Raw genomic sequence first — 21,079 nt, 5'->3', positions numbered from 1 at the left:
TGTGAGGTATCGCTGTACTCAGGAGATGTTTCTGAACACATATTGGGGTGTTTTATGATAGTGACATATACCAGAACCTGTTTATTCATACATAAAGTAAAATGTGTGTGAAAAAACAAATGCAAAAAAAAAAATTACTACCATAAAGTTTGACAAAGGCTGATGGTAGAATTAGTGCTTGAAAAGGGTTAAAATACTAGCATTTGGAATACCCTGGGCTGTCCATTGGCCGGCTTCGAAGATACCCGAAATGGCACATGAGGGGAAGAATTACCAGATTTGGAAAAAATGGCTTTGAAATAGCAAAACGCTACCTGTACTTTTTGCCCCATAATGTGTAGAAAAAAGCAAAAAAACATAAAAACATTGGGTATTTCTAAACTCAGGACAAATAGTAGAATCTATTTAGCAGGTTTTTTCATTACCTTTTATAGATGAGTAAAAGATTTTTCAACTAAAAGTTAGAAACAGTCATTTTTTTCTACATTTTTCACCATATTTTATACTTTTTTTAATAGTAAATAATATGATACAATCAAAACAATGTCACCTAAAGAAAGCCCTTCTTGTCCTGAAAAAAAACAATATATAATGTGTGTGGGTTCAGTAAACGGGAAAGAAGAAAATTACAGCTAAACACGAGCAGCGCAGAAATGTTAAAACGGCCATTGTCACGAAGGGTACAAAAAGTAAAATCAGCCTTTGTCACGAAGGGGTTAAATAAAATCTTGCCCGAATTGACCCTGCATAATACGAGGGACGTTCAAAATGTTTCCGCATTTGTATATTTTTGCTGTAAAGGTGAAGGCGGGAAGAGTAGTGATTGGTCGTGTCTTAGTGTGTCATGTGACTAGTTCTGTCTGGCAAGCCAGCTGCCCTTGCAGTTTAGTATAAGAGTTTTCACCCTGGGGTAAAGATGGCTGCAAAACTTATAAATTGCACCAAAGAGGAACAGTGTTCTGTCATATGCTTTTTGTGGACAGGTGTGCAGGGAGCACAAATTCATGTTTGCATGTGTGCTCAGTATGGGGATAAAGTTCTTTCTCGTAGAGACGTCTATGAGTGGATTGAAAATTTCCAAAATGGCTGTACTGATGTGACGGATGCAGAGCGCTCCGGATGTCCAGCTACAGCTACGACCACGAGGAATGAAGAAAGAACCCTGGAACTGATTTAGGAAAACAGAAGAAACAGTTGCAAGAAAGCTGAATGTGAGGGTTAGATCTGCCTATGCCTGATTTATAACAGCCTTAAGTTCAGTAAAGTGTGTGCCAGGTGTGTGCGTAAGCAGTTGACAGAGGACAAGCAAGCGCTTAGACGTTTGTTCCCGACACACGGCCCATTATCAGAAAAGGCGATGATATTCTGCAGAAGAAACGTGGGTTCACCATTATGAGCCCGAGAGCAAGTGGCAGAGTATGCAGTGGAAGCATCCTTCATGATGATGTGAAAGCAGCAGTGCATCAGTGGCTACGCGTTCAAGCAAAAAAAGTTTTTGCTACCGGCATTAAAAACTTTGTACGGCGTTCAGAAAATTGCATCACAAAGGAAGGTGGCTATATAGAAAAGTGATGTCATTTGTTTTGAAATAAATAGTAAACATTTTTTTTTTACATTTATTAGGGGTGGAAAATGCAGGGTCCATTTACTAAATGGAGAGTTTAAGGGATAGTTGTGATTCCAACTCCCTCTCTGCACTACTTTAGTGAATAAATATATTTTTTTTTAATTAAAAAGTTTGTACAAAATCGACATAACTGTCGTGTTCAGACCAGAAATACTGCGTTATCGTCGTAGATGCTTAACTATGGTACGTAAATTGAATTTGGCAGTTTGTTATAAGTAGGAAAAAAAAAACTGGCTGCAGGTAATAAAACGCTTCAAGGCGCAGATTAGTTAATAGACTGAACGCTTCTATCCCGGAAACCATAACGTCCGTATAACAGGATGCAGAGGTCGTGCAGCAGCACTCGAAGGGTTAACCTTCGCGCCAGTAAAATACCCGCCAGAATGCCGCTATAGCCTATTGTTCTATCACGTCACTGCTCCCTCCCTCTTTTGCGCGGGTGACGTAGAAAGCGACGGCTTGTGCTGCTTATTGGGGTGAGCCTACGGAGCGGCTGCACCGGCTCAGGCGGGAAAGGTGAATGATAGCTTTTGTTTGTTTTTGAGGCGGAGAGGGTTGGGGTAGCCTGTTATGCAAGAGGGCTATTTATTGTTGAAGGGGGTACTGCATGGTCGCTCGTGTTTCGTGTCTGCTGTTAAGGTGAAATCAGAAAATGGGTTAGCGATAGTTGTTAGTCCTAAGATGGCGGCTGCGGGGGGAACTGTGTGTCGGTGTATGTTAAGTAGCTCGGTTTGCGGTTATAGCTCCTTTCTAACGTGCTTTCATTTACAGCCGAAATTCGTATAATGGTGATATGGCGGAAATAATGTATGTTGGGGGGGTGGGCGTTATGAGGTAAACGGCGCTGAGTGCTCGTACCTGGTGAATGCGTCTCCGTGCAAACGCCGCACACATACACCCAGTGCGTATACAATGAATGTGCTCTCCGGGCCACCGGGCACTCAGGCTTGGCCTGGCCATCTAATGGCTGTAACGGTAACTTAAACCGTGTGTAGCAGTTCAATTACGAACATGTAATCGGTTCACCGTGTTCCCTAATGGTAAAGGGGACTGTTGATTTGATCTGGCTGTAAGAATGCTAATTACCGAGCGCTACAAGTGAATGTAATGAAGGTTTATGTATTTTACACACAGGCCTACATAGTGGTGCAGTGCGATAAGGTATTAAATGCAGGACAGTCTGGAGCTGCAGGTAGTAAACTATATATATTTATATTGTATTTCAGCTGTGTAAGTGTTCACGTTACTCTGTAGAGGACCCCCATCATGCTGAGACCCTGGGTGTGTGTGGGGTAACCCTAATCATGTCGGTTCCGCGCGTAATTGCACAACCGCTTAAAGGCTTTTATAAATCTGCTCTCCCGGGCGAGGGCCCTGTATGATATTTGTCCCGGCCCCTAGGACACGCTAGTGGAGCGCTGCGGGGTGGTGAACACTGCGCATGCGTGGGAGTGAGCTGGGGTGGGGGGCCTGGCCGCATTGGGGCGTGCTCGGTTAGTGGTATGTACGGGGTTGGCTCTATATTTCTGTTTCGGTTTATCGGTAAGCGAAAGGCCCCAGTAATACCGCGTGCTCTCAATCTGATAACGCGCGTTAATAACTCCGTAGAAAGAGCACTCTTAGAGGCTTATGTAGCGGACCTTTGTAGCCTTTTGTGGGATGTGGGTGCCGATTGAAATGCCCCAAATGTTATCCCCGTAAACATGGATAGGCCTTGTAACGCTTTTCCTCTGGATATTCACGATTAATCCATTAATTTACGGTTTCCATTTAAGGCTGCCAGTTGAGAAGGGACAGGAAATGGGTTATAGGCTGGCTCTGTCACATGCAATCATGTTTCACTTTCAAACTAAAGTCATGCAAGCCAATACATTTAAATCTCCCACCAATGCATTTATTGCTAGCACTAGATGAATCTTTCAGCCATATCGTGCTATTGTAGCATTTCTGTGTAATGTTAATGTGTGAGTTCTATATTGCAGCTCAATCTACTGGGCAAACTTTTATATATATATATATATATATATATATATATATATATATATATTGCCTTGTGACATTGACAAAATGGTCTATGGGCACGCAGGGTTGTCCAAATATCACATGACTGCCTATAATGGCAGCCTCCAGGCCTGTGGATGGACTGCACTACTGTATATAGCACAGCAATTAATTCTCATCTTTTTGGATTTGTCCTTTAAATTGTAACCACCCTTCACGTTAGCCCACAAGATAGTTCTATAGAAGCGGTTTATTCAGTGTCTGGGTACACTGCTAAGCCTTAAACCTTGAATTATTTATTGTATCTGCTTCTGTTACCTCTGGTGTATTGAGGTCCTGTGTTAAGTATTCTGTGTGTTGCACATGTTTTACTCAGTATAAAATTCTATTTTGGTGGGATGATCCCACGATAAATGTTTATTGTTTTGAGTGTTAAAAAATTAGGGCGATGTTTGTTTAACAATAACAAATGTTCTGTGAAGTGTTTTGTGATTTATTGTCTTTTGAAAATGTCTGGCCAATTAAATACAGCATATATCCAAGTATTTTGTTAGCTACAGTTCAAGTCTTCAACAACTATTTCTTTTTGTAGCAGAAAATGGGGAAGAAGCAGAATGGCAAAGGAAAGAAGGTGGAGGAGGCAGAACCAGAGGAGTTTGTAGTAGAAAAAGTTCTCGACAGACGTGTGGTGAATGGGAAGGTGGAATATTACCTAAAGTGGAAAGGTTTTACAGAGTATGTTATCATTGGACACTCCATAATTTAATTTAAGAATTGTGTATATTGTCACAGATGGAATGCAATGTGAGCTTTTATAGCTTTTCTATCTACATATTGCTTTTGTTAAGGCTATATTTCTAATATTTTTATGTAGCTCTAATAACATTTATCAACATGTTAAAATTTAGGTCCATGGGTTATTCATAAGGACCAGGTCGGTTTTGTGCCGGGGAGGGAGGCCAGGGAAAATTTAGGTCCATGGGAACTTTTTTTTTTCCTGTGCATGCTCATGAGAGGGTCATGTTTGCCACCTTCTGATCTTTTGCCGAGTCTGTGCTGGAGCTGTCGCTTAGTAAACCAAGTTGGTACAAACTGCATACGCTTGAGACTGCATTTTCTGTAGAAATTTGTGGCTGTCCTCTGCAAATATTGCACCAAAATTATTTTGTAAACAAACCTCGGCAAGTGCAAAGTGTTCTATGGTAGCTTATGGCACAGTGCTATGACAATCCCCATTGAGTGTTAATCAGATGTATTTTTTTTTTTATTGAGCTTTGTGGGCTATGAGGGGGTTTTCATTATCTGGTACTTGTTTAGTGAGTATTTTAGGCAGTCTGAATCTTGATGCTAATGAAAGTATAAGATTTCTTCAAAACCCTTTTCCTATATCTAATTCTAGTGCAGACAACACATGGGAGCCTGAAGAGAACTTGGACTGCCCCGAACTAATTGAAGCCTTCCTTAATTCTCAAAAAGCTGGCAAAGAGAAACCTGACAGTAACAAAAGAAAATCTGTTTCAGACAGTGAATCAGAAGACAGCAAATCGAAAAAGAAACGTGAATCAGTAGGTTACAGAACATTGCAGACAAGTACCTGCAAATACATATATAACTAAAAAAAAAACCACTAAAAATTCCTGTGCTTAGTATACTGTCAAATATGTATATTGTGTGCCAATTTGGATATAATTGAAACCAATGTGGTAAAGTGAGAGCAGGATAGCATTGTTTTTATATCTTGCTGACTGAAAGCTCCTATAGAATACTAGCAGGGTAGCATACATCTGTAAATTGCCAGGTCAATTTGACTGTCAGCCTTAGCATATTGGTGCTGCTGCTACTTTCATAAAGTAGGCTTCTTATTACGGGTTAATCTCGTTCTCTGTAATGTGAATGGAATATTGAGTAGTTGTTACATCTAAGCCATTCAATGTCTTATTCCCTCTAGGTTGACAAACCAAGAGGATTTGCTAGAGCTCTTGATCCAGAGAGAATCATCGGGGCTACTGACAGCAGTGGTGAACTAATGTTTCTTATGAAATGGTGAGCTATTTGGTTTTAAAGAAAGTGTTTAACAAATGAACATTGCTTATTCGCTAAAGTTCTGTGGGACTTAGTAGGGCCCTTACTTCCAGTGATGGAAAATCTTAATGCTTCAGCATGCCAAGGCGTTTTGGGCAATTCTATGCTTTCACCTTGCTTGGGGCAGATTGGGAAGGCCCTTTTCTATTCCAGCATGACTGTACCCCAGTGCACAAAGTAAGGTTTATGAAGATATAGTTGTGAGTTTGGTGTGGAAGAACTTAACTGGCCCACACAGATCCCTGACCTCAACTGAACCAAACACCTTGGGGATGAACTGGAACAGATTGCAAGCCCAGCATTCAACATTAGTGCCTGACCTCACAAATTCTCTACTGGATGAATGGGCAAAAAATCCCCCAAACACGCCAAAATCTTGTGGAAAGCCTTCCCATAAGAGTGGAAGCTGTTATAGCTGCAAAGGGGAGACTGACTACCTATTAATGTAATGTGTTTAGAATGCAATGTCATTAAAGTCCCTGTTGGTGTAATGGTCAGGCATCCCAATACTTCTGTCAATATAGTGTTAAAAGTGAAATGAGTTTACCTTTAGGAGTCCACACTAGCTATAATTTGCAATATTTATAGGCAGACTAAACAAAACTTTAAGATTAAAAGTATTTCAGCGTAATGCTACAATTGTAAGTAGAGGCTACAAATAACTTCATGATTAATGCTGTGTGATAGGCCAGCTTAAGCCTGCTGTTTCCCAAATAAAACCATGTGACACCTGTCTTCTCAGGTTGTTGCCTGGTTCACCTTGGGTTCTGCACAATAAGGTTGCAGACCCTGACAAGTTTTTCATTTTACTCCAGTTTTTTTAACAGCTCAGACTTTAGGGCAGGCTTACTAGTGTGGACCTTGAATTTAGAGTCCCCTAAAAAAGTTAACTTGAACTGTTGTAGGATGTTGCCAAATAAGCGTAAATGGCATTCTGTTAAGATATAACCACAAGCGATTCATTGAAAACCTTTGGTTTCACTGAAAGTTCATTAGTACACTTCATGCAACACTCAGACTAATTATAATCTTGGGCTGGTATGAGGAATGATTCTGATGCCTTTAGTTACAAAAGTGTTAAGTTCAGCAAAGTAGGTAGAGCAGCAACTTGAAAGGGTATCTGCCTACACATGAAATGCCCACATTGTAAAATGTTTTATATTTATACAAAATGTAAGGGGCTTTGCCTAAATACCTTAGCCGTTGTAGTAGCATGGGCCACTATCTAAATGTTCTAAAACTGATGCTCAGAGTTGCATTTATGAGCTTCTGTGCTCTTTCTACAAGAGTAACAGACTTGGCTTTTGGTTTTATAAAGCCTTATTGATCAAGGAGTCTAAACAGACTTTCCAAATACAAAATTGCTTTACATAAGATCTACTAGAAAATGGCATCTGGGGTACTAGACTGATCATCTTGGCAAAATGCTGCCATGAAAATTCAATGGAGGTTAAAATATAATTGGTAAAAAAAAATCTAGAATTGCTGCATTCTTAATGTGTTTTGTGGCAGGTAATTAAAGATCAGTGATCACTTATTAAGAACTATACCATTCTAGTTAAACATGACTTATGTAATTAAAGGAATGTTTTAATTTCTACTTTCAGGAAAGACTCTGATGAAGCAGATCTGGTACCAGCAAAAGAAGCAAATGTGAAATGTCCTCAGGTTGTAATTGCATTTTATGAAGAGAGACTAACTTGGCATTCCTGTCCAGAAGATGAAACCCAATAGATTATCATTTACATGTAGACGTTTTAATTTTTTTTTGTTTTAAGAAATCCATTTATCAGCCATTCACAAACTGATTTGTTCAGGTTTTGTTTGTCTCTTTTTGGAGAAAACCACACCAGTATCTTGACTGGCTGTGCGCTCATGAACTGTACATGGCATAAAGCCTTGGGTACATAATTGTATTTGCTCTGTCAGGGCTTTTTATAAACTTTAAATGATCTCCCAATATCTTTGCATCTAAAATGCAAACTTGCAAGTGTTTTGTAGACTTCTCCTTGATGTGCATGTTAATGCTTTACTACTCTGACCTGTCTTTAGTTTCAATAGTGCCAGTCTTTGCTTCAAAGGAAGCTTTCTGGTTGTAACTGTAGTGAATGTTATCTGACTGTATATTGTTTACTTCAATGTAAATACTGGTGAGCAGTGTTCAATAAATAGTTTTATATTCTCCTTAATCTGTTCTTTCACTTGCATTCTAATAAAAGTAAAATGTTTTTCAAAAAGTTAGCTTATCCTATAACTGAGTGCTTTTTTATGTTGAGCATGTGACAGTATGTCTTGTGTGTAGGTGATGTAATATTCTGGGAAAAAGCCTAACTTTGCTTAAGGTGTTTTTTTTTTTTTTTTTGTTTTGTTTTTAAATGGTTCTTAATTCCTGGTACCCTCTGAACAGACTGCAGTGAATGTTTATCAGCGCTACTGCTATGTTCCAACATCCCAGAGGCTTCCAGGTTGCAAGATTGAAGTGTATTTTGTTATCCACATTAAGAGGCAGTAAGGTTGAGTGCTGGCTTAACACGCTCTGAATTCTCACTGAACTGGAGCTGACCAGCAGGGAGTATGCCGTATGGGTACGGGCAGCAGTGTGTTCAGCTGAACATACTTACTGGTCACTTTATTAGGTACACCTTGCTAGTAGCAGGTTCGACCCTCTTTTGCCCTCAGAACTGCTTTCATGTATCGTGGCATATTTTCTACAAGGCGCTGGAAACATTCCTCGGATTTTGGTCCATATGGACATTATGGCATCACGCAGTTGCCGCAGACTTGTCAGCTGCACATCAATGATGCAAATCTCCTGTTCCACCATATGCCGAAGGTGCTCTATTGGATTGAGATCTGGTGACTGTACAGGCCATTGGAGTACAGTGAGCTCATTGTCATGCCCAAGAAACCAGTTTGATTATGTGAGCTTTGTGACACTGTTGTGCATTGTCCTGCTGGAAGTAGCCATCAGAAGATGGGTACACGGTCATAAAGGGATGGACATGGTCAGCAACAATACTCTGGTAGGCTGTCACATTTTAGCGAAGCTTAATTGGTACTAAGGGGCTCAAAGTGTGCCAAGAAAAGGTCACCCACTCCATTACACCACCAGCCTGAACCATTGATACAAGATCCATGCTTTCATCAGACCACTCATCTTCTGGTCTTCCATTGTCCAATTTTGGTGAGCCTGCGCATGTTGTAGCCTCACTTTCCTGTTCTAACGAGTGGTTATTTGAGATACTGTTGCCTTTGTCTCTAACCAGTCTGCTCACTGGATATTTTCTCTTATTCAGACCATTCTCAAAGTCTCTTAAATCTCCTTAATGCTGATGCTCGGTTCGGACTCTAGCAAGTTGTCTTGACCACGTCTACTTAAGTCCATAGAGTTGCTGTCATGTGATTCGCTATTTGTGTTAAGTAATTGAACTGGTGGACCTAGTGAAGCACCGGTGAGTGTATATCCAGCAAACCTAGTAGCTGGGGGCAAGGGCAAATGCATATAGAGGTCTCCATTAAATCTTTTTTTGTGAGGCACACCTTTGTTCTCTCAAGTCTGTGTAGCATGGGCAGGCTCTGCCTCTGTGCCAGGACTGTGGGTAGCATGGTTGAACAAGAGGTGTGCTCAAACATGCAATCTGTAGGACTGATTTATGGAGGCAATAGGTTTACTTCAGAATTGCTGTTTCTGGTTCTCTGGTGGCTATATATATTGGGTAGCGCCTTTAGATGGATAATGCCAGGTGAGTTTTTACCAGTAAGTATATATGTATGTCAGCGGCAAAAAAAAAGTAAATTAACTATTTGGAGTTACCTTGTTTCCTGCATTAATCATCATAACATGTGATCTGGTCTACATATAAGTCACAAGTTTAGACAAACAATGTTCTTAAGCTAATGACACATTGATCATTTTTTATTTCTTTTTTGAATGCATCCTTTAAACACAGTGCAGGTGGAAAAAGTAGGCAAGCCCTTGGATTTAACCAGTTGAACTTCCTATTCTTTCATACAGAGATGCTTAAGCTCAGCCCTGTTTTAAGGAGGTGTGTGAATGGCTCTCTTGGGATTATGCCACAGCATCTCTAATGGTGTAAGGTCTGGGCTGTGACTGGGTTACTCCAGAAGGTGTTGGGTTGTATTTTTAGGATTCTGTAGTAGATTTACTCCACGGTTTAGGATCATTGTCCTGCCGCGTCCACCTGACAGCCACCCTGACGTTTTCCTGTATGATGCTTTGATATACTTGGGAATTATCTTCAATGTTGGCAGGCTGTCTATGCCCTGAGGCAGCAAAGCAACCCTAAATCACTATGCTCCCTCTACCATACATCACCATTGGGATGTTCTCATGTGGGTAGGTGATGTCCTTTTTACCCCTATAAGCATATGTACTGAAAACATTTTCTTAACAGTGTTAAGGTGCTCTTTGACAAACTTCAGTCGAACAGCGATGTTAAATTGGGGAGGAGCAGCAGCTTCCCCTGCGGTGTCCTGCCATGGACTCCATGCCTGTTCAATGTTTTGTGTGTGTTTTTTTTGTTGTTTACCTCATTTAGGCTAGGTTTCCACTTGGTTTTTTTATGCTAAAAACGCCCATAAAAACGCCAATAGCGCCACCTGGCGTTTTTTTAGTGGAAAAACGCAGCAGCCAGATGTTAGCTGTTTTTCAATAGGAAATCGCAAAATGCCATTTCCACTTGGCGTTTTTCTGTCTGGCGTTTTTTCAGTCCTCTTTGGCGTTTTTCTGCTTTTTTGGGCTCTGTGGCAGTTTTTCAAAATCGCAGCATGTTGACACTCTGGCGTTTTTTCAAGGAAATCTTGGCGTTTTTCTCCAATAGAAGTCTATGGGAGAGAAAAAACGCCATGAAAAAGCCATGTGGGTTTATTGCCTTGGCGTTTTTTATGGCGTTTTTTCCACAGTTACAATGCAGAGGATGGACCCAGTATCTGTGTGTCCTACGAGAAATAGGCTGGAAACAAACAGTTTCACACAAAACAAAGTCCTGGACTGGTTCATATTGAATTTTACACCATTTGGAACAAACATGCCATTACAAACAAACATACCCGACGCATCAACTGGATCCTGGGTGCCAAAAGCAACAGCAAACAATTTGCACCATCATTTGGGGCCAATCTTCCTAGAGGAGCAGACATTCGGAATAAAGCATGCCTTACAAACCACAGAAAAGAGACAAAGGGGTCTACCAAGTAAATGACATCGGGGGCAAATACTTGCCATTTATCCTAATCTCTTTTAGCTGGGTGAAACTGCTAACTTGTAAAGGCTGGAAAAACTGCCTAAGGTCAAAAAAAGCAATTTCCACAGAAAGGCTAAAACGCCAGAAAAAACTCCAGAAAAAAACGCCAAAACGCAGGAAAATGCAGTGGCAGTTTTCTTGGCGTTTTTCATCAAGAAAAAAAACGCAGGACAAAAATCCAAGTGGAAACCTAGCCTTAGTGTGAGGGTAAGCCACAGTACTAAATTGTCTCCATTTATAAACAACTTGTGGTTTGATGAATATGTAGATTATTTTCTAAAGCTTTCCAGCTTTGAAATTTCTTTTTTGTGAGACATGGCATGGTGTGGCATGATTGTGTTTGTCACACCATGGACCCCATAATATGATAAAGTAGTCAAAATCTAAAACAAAATGGGCAGCCCCTCTACACTTCCGGAAGTGATTTGAGCAATCACTTATTAGAGGGAACAGAATGCTGCTATGTCAGAGATACATAGCAGACTGCCTAAACCCACTTTACTTGGTATATTTCTCATATGTAGCTAGCAGTCAAGGGGTTAAATCTTAAAATTTTTCAGATGATCTGCCACAGTTGGGATCCTGCCTTGTTGGATAAGCATAGTTGATTATAAATGTGGTCAACAATTAACAGGCTATAGTATAATTTCAATTATCACACTTTCAGCAGTCAAAGAATCTGTTAATCCCTGGTTCCTCTGGAATGTATTACCAAAAGAAGCCTGAGGGAAAACCAAGATGTCACAAACATTTCTAGGTCAGTATCTTGTAAGGTTATTAAAAAAAACTAACTTATGGACATATTGCATAGTTCTGACCAAATTAAAGCATGGTTTTAATGATTGTTCGTCTCTTACACTGAAGGTTGTAAAGATCCTTTATATCAAAATGCAGATTTCATAAAACTGAAGTGAATTGTGATACTGCTCTTCTCACAGTCCCAAACTGTGGGCAGATCTTATACGGACAGTTTATAGTTCCCGACAGCCCCAATAAAGAAGAATGAATATTAAAATACTCTGTACATGCAGAGGCCCCCAGTACCCGAGGTGCCCAATAGGTTTATGTAATCCACAGTAGTGGGACAATGTAAGCAGCATTACACGGAGAGAGTAACAGCTGCAGCAAGAAGGGAGAAGGAGCTGTGTTAAGTGTACCAATGATTGGAGAGGACTGTGTATGTGTAAATTCATTGTGTTAAAGTGGGTATGGTATTCGACAGTATTGATGTGGGTGTCAGTGTATCGTGGAGTGTCAGGGGTGAACCTAGGGTTAGTGGTGAGAGGAGGAAGATAGTGTGTGTATGCATGTGTAAGTGACTAGGTGTTTGGGTAAATCTGAGTGTTAGTATGTGCCTGTGTCAAAATGTACCGTATTTGCTCGATTCTAAGACGACCCCCCAAAATCTGAATGTTAATTTAGGAAAAAAAGAAAAAGCCTGAATATAGGACGACCCTATAGGAAAAAAGTTTTACCAGTAAATGTTAATTCATGTAAACTATGCAAACTATTTTTTTTTAATAAAAGCTATGATTGAGAAAAATATTTTGTTTTTATTTCCTTTTATTTTCCAACCTGCCCCCCAGTTATGCACATCTGCCCCAGGCTTGCCACTCTGCCCCAGAAATGCCTTTTAACCCTCTAAATGCAACCGTGCCCCATGATATGCCTTTTAACCCTGTATATGTTACTGTAACCCTCTATATGCCACTGTGCCCCATGATATGCATAAAAAGGCATATCATAGAGCACTCTGCCTACAGAAATGCCTTATGCCCCCCATTAGACCCCCCCCCAAACTTACCGGTGCTTCTGACTTCCGGTGTGTTGTCCGGGCACACCGGGAGAAGGTGCAGTTAGCAGCGGGGGTTGTCTGCGTCCATCAATTATAATAATCCTAGAAACAGAATAAACAATTTTTCAACAATAAAGCAAAGAAATCAGTATCTGGAGGATTAGGGGTGTAAATATTAGCCAAAGGGTATTAAGTTCATCTAATGATCAAGTCCAAGAATATGTAACACCTGTCACGATGAAGCTTCTAACTATGACCCATGTAGGAGAGGGCCTTGTTAAGTAGGAATTCCAAAACTTTAGTATCATATGAGGTAGAAACGCTAGCAAAGATCCATCTGTCCTTAAATTCAGAGGAATCAAAATGTGATCCATACTCCGCTGTAGAGATCTTGCTTGCCACTAAAAGCTCAATTGCTCAAGGGATTAACTCTTTGCGTTCACCCAAGCACTGGTCAAGACTTAGTGTAGGGTGTAAACAGAACTGAGCTTATTGGGAACAGCACTCACATTTATACAGACAACATAATTGGATCAGGAGTATAAATCCATCAATTACCAGACAGCCCGGCGCCTCCATACAGTTCCATGGCCAGCAATTACCCCCGACAAAGAGTCACTATTTACGGCTGAGCTTGAAGGAACAGGGTGAATCCCGAGGTACCAATGGAGAGCTCAGGGTCCAAGGATGTTATGTTCCAAAAAGCGATCCGACGTTGGGACCCTGAGCGACAGCATCGGAAAACGTCCACGGGAATAGTCCGTGTGGTAGCCGGGCCAGAGTTCCATAGCCGTGACTGGGTAAACCTGGTCCTAAAGATGGGTAATAAAACCAGGGTTCCCAAATGAGCTCCCTCTCCGTAACCACCTCTGAGTGTTGCCCACCACAAGTATACCAAAACCTCAAAAGAGCGACGTGGTGGGACAACGTATGTCAGTAGCAACGCAGTTCCAATTGTCAGCGGGCATTGCCGCAGTTCTTAGCCACAGTACAGTTCCATGAATTTGTGGCTAGGTCCCGGTCAGGCAATAAAGCAGGGGGAAGGGGAATCCGACCAGCACAAGGGGAACACAGGGTTCGCGAGCCCTTAATCCTTGGGAAAGTTGGTGAATATATTCCTTTGGTTGAGGGGGTAAGACATATGGATGGAGGTGCGATATATGAAAAGAGAAATGAGGCCAAAATAACATATGCGACAAACAGATGGGCTGTCACACAGACTTCCAATGAAGTTCTTGCAAAGTATTCTCTCCAATATGCAGCACCCAAGGGAGCCAAGATTGTAGTGTTAAGAATAGTATTGATAGTTTAACATAGCCACATGCTTGTTCTCTTTCTGTGTTTTGAAGTTAGGCTATTGTGTTCTCAGCGGAGCTACACTGTTGCTCCAATACAAGGAGCTGAGATGAACTAGTCTGACCCGATGAACTGTACTGACCGGATAGAGGCTTTCATATCTGTTAACATTTGATCCATCAAAGGTAGGTTAAGGTTGGAGTTTTCCTTTGCTGTCTCTAGAGTTTGTTAATGAGGAGCTTTAGGGCTGCTCAAAGTACATGGAGTAGACCCAGTGGATTGTTTTGAATGTTCCAGTAAGGTTTTCCTTTCTGCCTATTTTTTAACCTTAGCCTTTCCTAATTTATAATCAGCTTCAGGTTTCTTCCATTATTTTCAAATAATCTCATGAATTTAATGAATTGTACCTTTATTTTAAATGTACATTTTCCCTACACGTTTATTACCTCAGTAATTAAGCACAATTCAAAGTTGGGTATGAGCGGTTCCTAATAAAAAAGTAACACTAATAATAAAAAGTAAATAGCCTGGGATCGAGCGAGTCTTGAAGTATACCATAGCGTTATCACATTGCAGCATGGTTTTATGTGGAAACCTCACGCTTAGTGATGTCCGGATCATGAACGAATCGTTCATTTGATCCGGTTCTTTTTAGTGATCCGGATGAGTCGGTTCACTAGACTGAACGATTTGTTTGTAGCGGTTCAGTCTGTGAATCATCATGCAGCTGTAACCTGATCCTAGAGCTGTGAGTCATCTGCAGAGCACTCTGGGGTCAGGTTACAGCTCATTAATTCTCACAGGAACGATGACTCATAGAGTCAGAGATTCGTTCAAAGAGTCGAATGATCCGAAGAGTCGAATGAACCGAAGAGTCGAATGAACCGAAGAGTCGAATGAACCGAAGAGTCGAATGAACCGAAGAGTCGAATGATTCGAATCTTACAGGGATCCGGATCTTACAAGGATCCGAATCTTACAGAGATTCGAATCATTCAGAGAAAATCACTGATACCATACTTTTATAAATAAATACATTAATAATGTTCACACTGCCCCCAGGATTTAGATTCCCCTGAGTTTGCCCCCCTTTACCTATAACTGCACCTACAGTTAACTTTATTAAATTAATTAAATTAACCCTCAATCATCAGCATAAAATTAACCCTTATACCCCATCAACCATAACTGCCCCTGAAATTAACCGTAAAGATCCCATTAACCATAACGGCCCCTGAAATTAACCCTAAAGACCCCATTAACCACAACGGCCCCTGAAATTAACCCTAAATACTCCATTAACCATAACTGCCCCTAAATTAATTGCATGTACTCCAGATAAATTACCTAATAAATTGGTATGGTTGATGGGGTCTTTAGTGTTAATTTGGGGGCAGTTATGCTTAATGGGGTGTTTAAGGATAATTTAGGGGCAGTTATGCTTAATGGGGTCTTTAGTGTTAATTTAGGGGCAGTTATGCTTAATGGGGTGTTTAAGGATAATTTAGGGGCAGTTATGCTTAATGGGGTCTTTAGTGTTAATTTAGGGGCAGTTATGCTTAATGAGGTGTTTAGGGTTAATTTGGGGGCAGTTATGCTTAATGGGTCTTTAGTGTTAATTTAGGGGCAGTTATGCTTAATGAGGTGTTTAGGGTTAATTTGGGGGCAGTTATGCTTAATGGGGTTTTTAGTGTTAATTTAGGGGCATTTATGCTTAATGAGGTGTTTAGGGTTAATTTGGGGGCAGTTATGCTTAATGGGGTGTTAAGGGTTAATTTTAGGGGCAGTCATGGTTGATGGGGTGTTAAGGGTTAATTTTAGGGCAGTCATGGTTGATGGGGTGTTTAGGGTTAATTTAATGGTGAGGGTTAATTTAATTAATTTAATAAAGTTAGCTTAAGGTGCAGTTGCAGGTAAAGGGGAATGTAAATCCTGGGGGCAGTGATTATGAATGTATTATTTATAACAGTATGGTGACATTCTCTGAATGATTACAATGCCAATGAAGGCAGAGAGTCGTTCAAAGATCCGGATCTTACAATGATCCGGATCTTACAATGATCCGGATCTTACAATGATCCGGATCTTACAGTGATCCGGATCACTGTAAGATTCGGATCCCTGTAAGATCCGAATCTTTGAACGACTCTCTGCCTTCATTGACATCACTGGAGGCAGGGGGGAGGATTCATAATGAAAGGGGCGGGGCCAATCGTTAGTGTGCCTGCACGGAGTTACTGGAAAACAGTAACTCCGTGCAGACACACTGAGTGATCCGAAGATCCGGATCATGAATCGGATCATTTCAGTGAACGAATCGAAATGATCCGATTCACTTTAATGATCCGAACTTCCCATCACTACTCACGCTATTACATTAGCGCGCTTGTTAACGTTTTCTTCCACATACCACCAACCGTAACACCCCCAGGATCCTCACATGACTGATCGCTCCTATTCTGCACAGCCCCGCCCACCCCGCGAGACGTCTTGAGGCCACACACTACTCACACATTGCTGGCCGAAAATGCAAATGACCTCCCAGTGTGCCCGGCGCATGGGCGTGGTCACTACGCTTTGCATATAGCTGCCTCTGTGAGCTCGTTTACAGACACGTGACGCTGCCCGTATGAGCTGAAGGTACCTTTCAGTGGTTGTGATAGTAACTGTTGCCGGTTCTTTAACCTGGTGAGTGCTGCGTATAGCTGTCTATGGGTGTCTGTATTCGCTATGAATGTAGTGGGTAGTTTTAATGAGTGTATATTTTTCTTTACGTAGTTGTTACCTGAGTTATCTAGGCTGTCCGGCTATAGGCAGGAGTAAAGGCAGCTACTTGTAGTGTATATAACGCGGGTGGACAAGTGTCTCACAATCCAAGAATTATGAGTCTCATTACACTCGACTATAGAGAGTTAAAGAATGCTTAAAGGCGCGGAGAGTTATTTATGATTCAAGAGAAACTTGCACGTTTCCTGTTATTGGGACATTGAAAAGCTGAGTGTTTCGCGTTTTTATTAAAGTGTCATTTGACCATATTGTGGCTATGTTGGCCAGGTCTAATCCGTAGTAACATTTCAATAGTGAATAAGAAACTTTTCACCTGAATTGTTACATTTTGTTCATAACCTCTGCTTTATTGAAGGGATGCTCCGGCCCACATACGCACTTTAACGCATGTGATAGTTTGTGTCCCGTTTTTAATGCATGTAATTACCCTCCCCCGCACTGGTCAGCTCTACTGGCTCAGCGATGGGTCTATGGAGACCTGCCATATCACTTTCTTGCAGCTGTGTGATGCTAAAATGTGACCACAGAGTAGCTGTTTAGCTGCATCTTCTTCTAAAGGCGCCCCCCCCCCCGATTGAATATTGTATATTAAAACACTTTAATATTCATTTTTTGTTGATACTAGACGGCCCCTTTAATTGTAGCTGTATGGGACATTAAACTGCGTGTCTAGGTGACTGTGTGCCAAATTTCTAAATGCACACTCAACATTTCATCCTTAATTGATCTTTGTGTAATGAAAACAAAAAGCTTGAGAGATTACAGAAAATATCCATTAACCTGAACTGTTACTCAATGCATCGTAGAGATAATAGAAGCTTCTCAGCTACCTAAGATAAACAAACAAAAAAAAAAGTCAGGAAACCAGGATTACTGCTTTTGAAACTAGAGTGAAATTATTCCCCTTTTTTAAGGGGAATATACAAACCAGTTTGCATGTAAGTTAAACTGGCATGTGCAGGAAGCATACTTAAGTGTGCTTCCTGTTTACCTAGAAGTGAGAAAGGGGAGGGGCAAAATGAGACTAAAGTCGTTTTTTTTCTTTAACAAACAAGACTGTAAAATCCACATACCATTAACTGAGAAGCATTAAATAATGTACATGATGTTAATATAAGGATGCCCCTCCATAAGATTTGAGGACACAGAAATATGCCCATAGGCATCAGTAACTTCTGCCAACCTTAATTATTATTACTGGGAGCTGTTTCTCTGCCACATCTCAGAATTTTATTTTCCTCATGTCATTGTTGACATTGGTGTAGGAAAATACAGAGCAGGATTCTGATTTCTGATGTGTAGGTTTTCATTCCTTGGAATATTTCCTAAACTTGGTTTAGCATACATCTCCTTTCTCCATGTAGTTAAAGTTGTGGCATTCGACACATATATGTGTAGAGCCCAAGCAGTAGGCATGTAATATTTCCTCTTTATACATGTGTATTACAGTACGCTATCAGATGGCTTTAAAGAATAGTAATGCCCAGCATTGTTTTCCAGGCATCAGTGAAGAAAGCAGTGATTCACTCATCTAACCAAGTGGTTGCAGGCAGAATTGCTGAGGATGTTCAACAGGCTATTCTGCCATAATTTGCAAAGTGTGAAAGCAAGTTGCCTTGCGGAGTTTTTACACACAGATCAGGAGCAGTTATGTAAAAATTAAAATGTGACTGCTCGTTGAAGTTCTGAATCTTTCCTCTTGATACTCAAGTTACTTTCTGCCTCCTTTCTCTAACTACCACTGCTTCCATACCCACATGGTTTAACCCCTTGATGACAATTGCCGGTCCGGGCACGTCACGGAAAATCATGTCGTTAACGACAAATGACGTGCCAGGACCGTCATTTTGTTAAAACGGGTAAAAAAATTTTTTTTTACCCAAACGGCGTTGCTGTAATGCCTCGACCTCGAGGCATTCAGCAACGCCATGATCGGAATCAGGGGCCATGTCTGGCCCCTCCCCGGGGCGTCAACATCCGCCATACAATGTATGGCGGCGGACGCCCGTTTTAAAAGCGTTTAGGAGGCGATCAACGATCACCTCCTAAACTTAAATGGTGTCGCTGGAATGCCTCGATCAGGAGGCATCCAGCGACACCAAACACTTACCTCTTGATGGACTGTGACCGCTCCGGAGAGCGGTCACAGCCGCAGCTGCCGGTGATCTTCGCCATCAGCAAGATGGCGGCGACCCGGGAAAAAAAAATAATAAAGACGAAAAAGTTCGCTAGACGGTCTCCTGACCCTCTAGAGAACTCTGGCTCCACTTGCAGGTTGAATACAGGTACTGCATTCAACCATGCAAGTCAATGGAGCTCAGCTGTGATTAGAAAAAAATAAATTAAAAATAAAATAAAATTAATAATCATTAGAAAAAAAATAGTAAAAAAACAGTAAAATGTAAAAATAATTTCCCTCTGATGTCACTATCAGGGGAACCTTCAAGTTGAAAAAAAATCTTAAAAATGTTTTAAAAAAGGCAAAAAAAATTAAAATATATATATAAAAAATATATTTTTGTGAGCAAGTCCTAAAATTAGCACATTAGCTTAAAACAATTCTCGCATGGAAAGAGTTAAAATACTGGCATATTAAATGCATGTATGATTTGATGGGGTAAATTGAATTGGCCGGATTCAACAATGTCCCAAATAACACGGGGGGGGGGGGAGGATGGCCACACATCTAATTTCCAATTAGAAAAATGCACACGTACCAAATGTGGCCTTTTAGTTCCCCCCAAAAATGACAAACCCATGCATGTGGGGTATCACTGTACTCAGGAGATGTTGCTGAACACATATTGGGGTGTCGTGTGACAGCGGCATATACCAGGAGCTGTAAATTCATACATAAAGTAGGTGTGTGTGGGAAAAATACACACACAAAAATACTACTGCAAACTTTGAAAAAATGCTGGTGGTAAAATGTGTGCATGCAAAGAGTTAAAATACCAGCATTTAAAATACCCTGGGGTGTCTAGTTTTCAAAAATATATGGCTTTATTGGGCACACTGAAATGGCCCGGCTCAAAGATGTGCCAAATAGGGCATGGGCAGTGGATCCCCAAATGCCAAAGTTCAACATTGAAAATGCGCATGCCCCAAATGTGGCCCCTTTGCCCCCAAACACCCAGGCAAAATCATTCATGTGAGGTATCGCTGTACTCAGGAGATGTTGCTGAACACATATTGGGGTGTTTTGTGATAGTGACATTTATGAGAACTTTTTAATTCATACCTAAAGTAAAATGTGTGTGAAAAAACAAATGCAAAAAAAATGACTACCATAAAGTTTGACAAAGGCTGATGGTAGAATTAGTGCTTGGAAAGGGTTAAAATACTAGCACTTGGAATACCCTGGGCTGTCTAGTTTTCAAAAATATATGACTTGATGGGGTAAATTGCATTTGCCGGCTTCAAAGATACCCGAAATGGCACATGGGGGGAAGAATTACCAGATTTGGAAAAAAAGGCTTTGAAATAGCAAAACGCTACCTGTACTTTTTGCCCCATAATGTGTAGAAAAAAGCAAAAAAACATAAAAACATTGGGCATTTCTAAACTCAGGACAAATAGTAGAATCTATTTAGCAGGTTTTTTATTACCTTTTATAGATGAGTAAAAGATTTGTCAACTAAAAGTTAGAAACAGTTATTTTTTTCTAAATTTTTCACCATATTTTATACTTTTTTTTAATAGTAAATAATATGATACAATCAAAACAATGTCATCTAAAGAAAGCCCTTCTTGTCCTAAAAAAACAATATCTAATGTGTGTGGGTTCAGTAAACGGGAAAGAAGAAAATTACAACTAAACACGAGCAGCGCAGAAATGTTAAAACGGCCATTGTCACGAAGGGTACAAAAAGTAAAATCAGCCTTTGTCACGAAGGGGTTAAAAAACCTTCTTACTCTAGCAACATTGTTACTCATACTTCCTGGATCATTGCAACAACCTCTCTCCTCCCCCCAAAAGACATTTCACCATTGTCTAAGCTTCACACAGTTTTTCAGTAAGTCCATATAAGCTGGTCCTAATTTTCAAGGTACTATCCCATCAAGCTGCCCCTCTGTTGATCCTTTTGAGGGCAATAGGAGTTATGTGCTGCTTGAGCAGATGATTTTCATGACTTTCCAGGGAGCAGAGACATCCATGAAACCTCCATGTGGCCACTTCACTGAAGCTGAGTTCCACAAGGTGGCTTTTTTTGGGGTTAGGTAGAA

The 21,079-nt window shown here is 40.7% G+C and overlaps 1 protein-coding gene across 1 annotated transcript; it reads left to right on the top strand.

Annotated features, from left to right (window-relative positions):
- The first annotated feature begins 4,220 nt into the window (after positions 1–4,220).
- On the top strand, positions 4,221–7,444 carry LOC149300823 (chromobox protein homolog 3-like). Its single transcript, XM_089484859.1, has 4 exons — positions 4,221–4,363; positions 5,028–5,193; positions 5,577–5,671; positions 7,318–7,444. The coding sequence occupies exons 1-4, from the start codon at positions 4,227–4,229 to the stop codon at positions 7,442–7,444; spliced, it is 525 nt and encodes a 174-aa protein (XP_089340985.1). The 5' UTR covers positions 4,221–4,226.
- Positions 7,445–21,079: the final 13,635 nt, after the last annotated feature.

Source organism: Sceloporus occidentalis, unplaced genomic scaffold (genome assembly GCF_023333645.1).
Source record: "Sceloporus occidentalis isolate IW3139 unplaced genomic scaffold, rSceOcc1.0.p SCAF_23, whole genome shotgun sequence".
NCBI lineage: Eukaryota > Metazoa > Chordata > Lepidosauria > Squamata > Phrynosomatidae > Sceloporus > Sceloporus occidentalis.
The sequence above is the reverse complement of the archived record's forward strand: the minus strand, read 5'-3'. Positions and strand labels throughout refer to the sequence as shown.

Coding starts and splice junctions, on each gene's coding strand:
- LOC149300823 (XM_089484859.1), top strand. CDS start 4,227: ATGGGGAAGAAGCAGAATGGCAAAGGAAAGAAGGTGGAGGAGGCAGAA. Junction 5,194..5,576: donor CGAAAAAGAAACGTGAATCA/GTAGGTTACAGA, acceptor TATTCCCTCTAG/GTTGACAAACCAAGAGGATT. Junction 5,672..7,317: donor CTAATGTTTCTTATGAAATG/GTGAGCTATTTG, acceptor TTCTACTTTCAG/GAAAGACTCTGATGAAGCAG.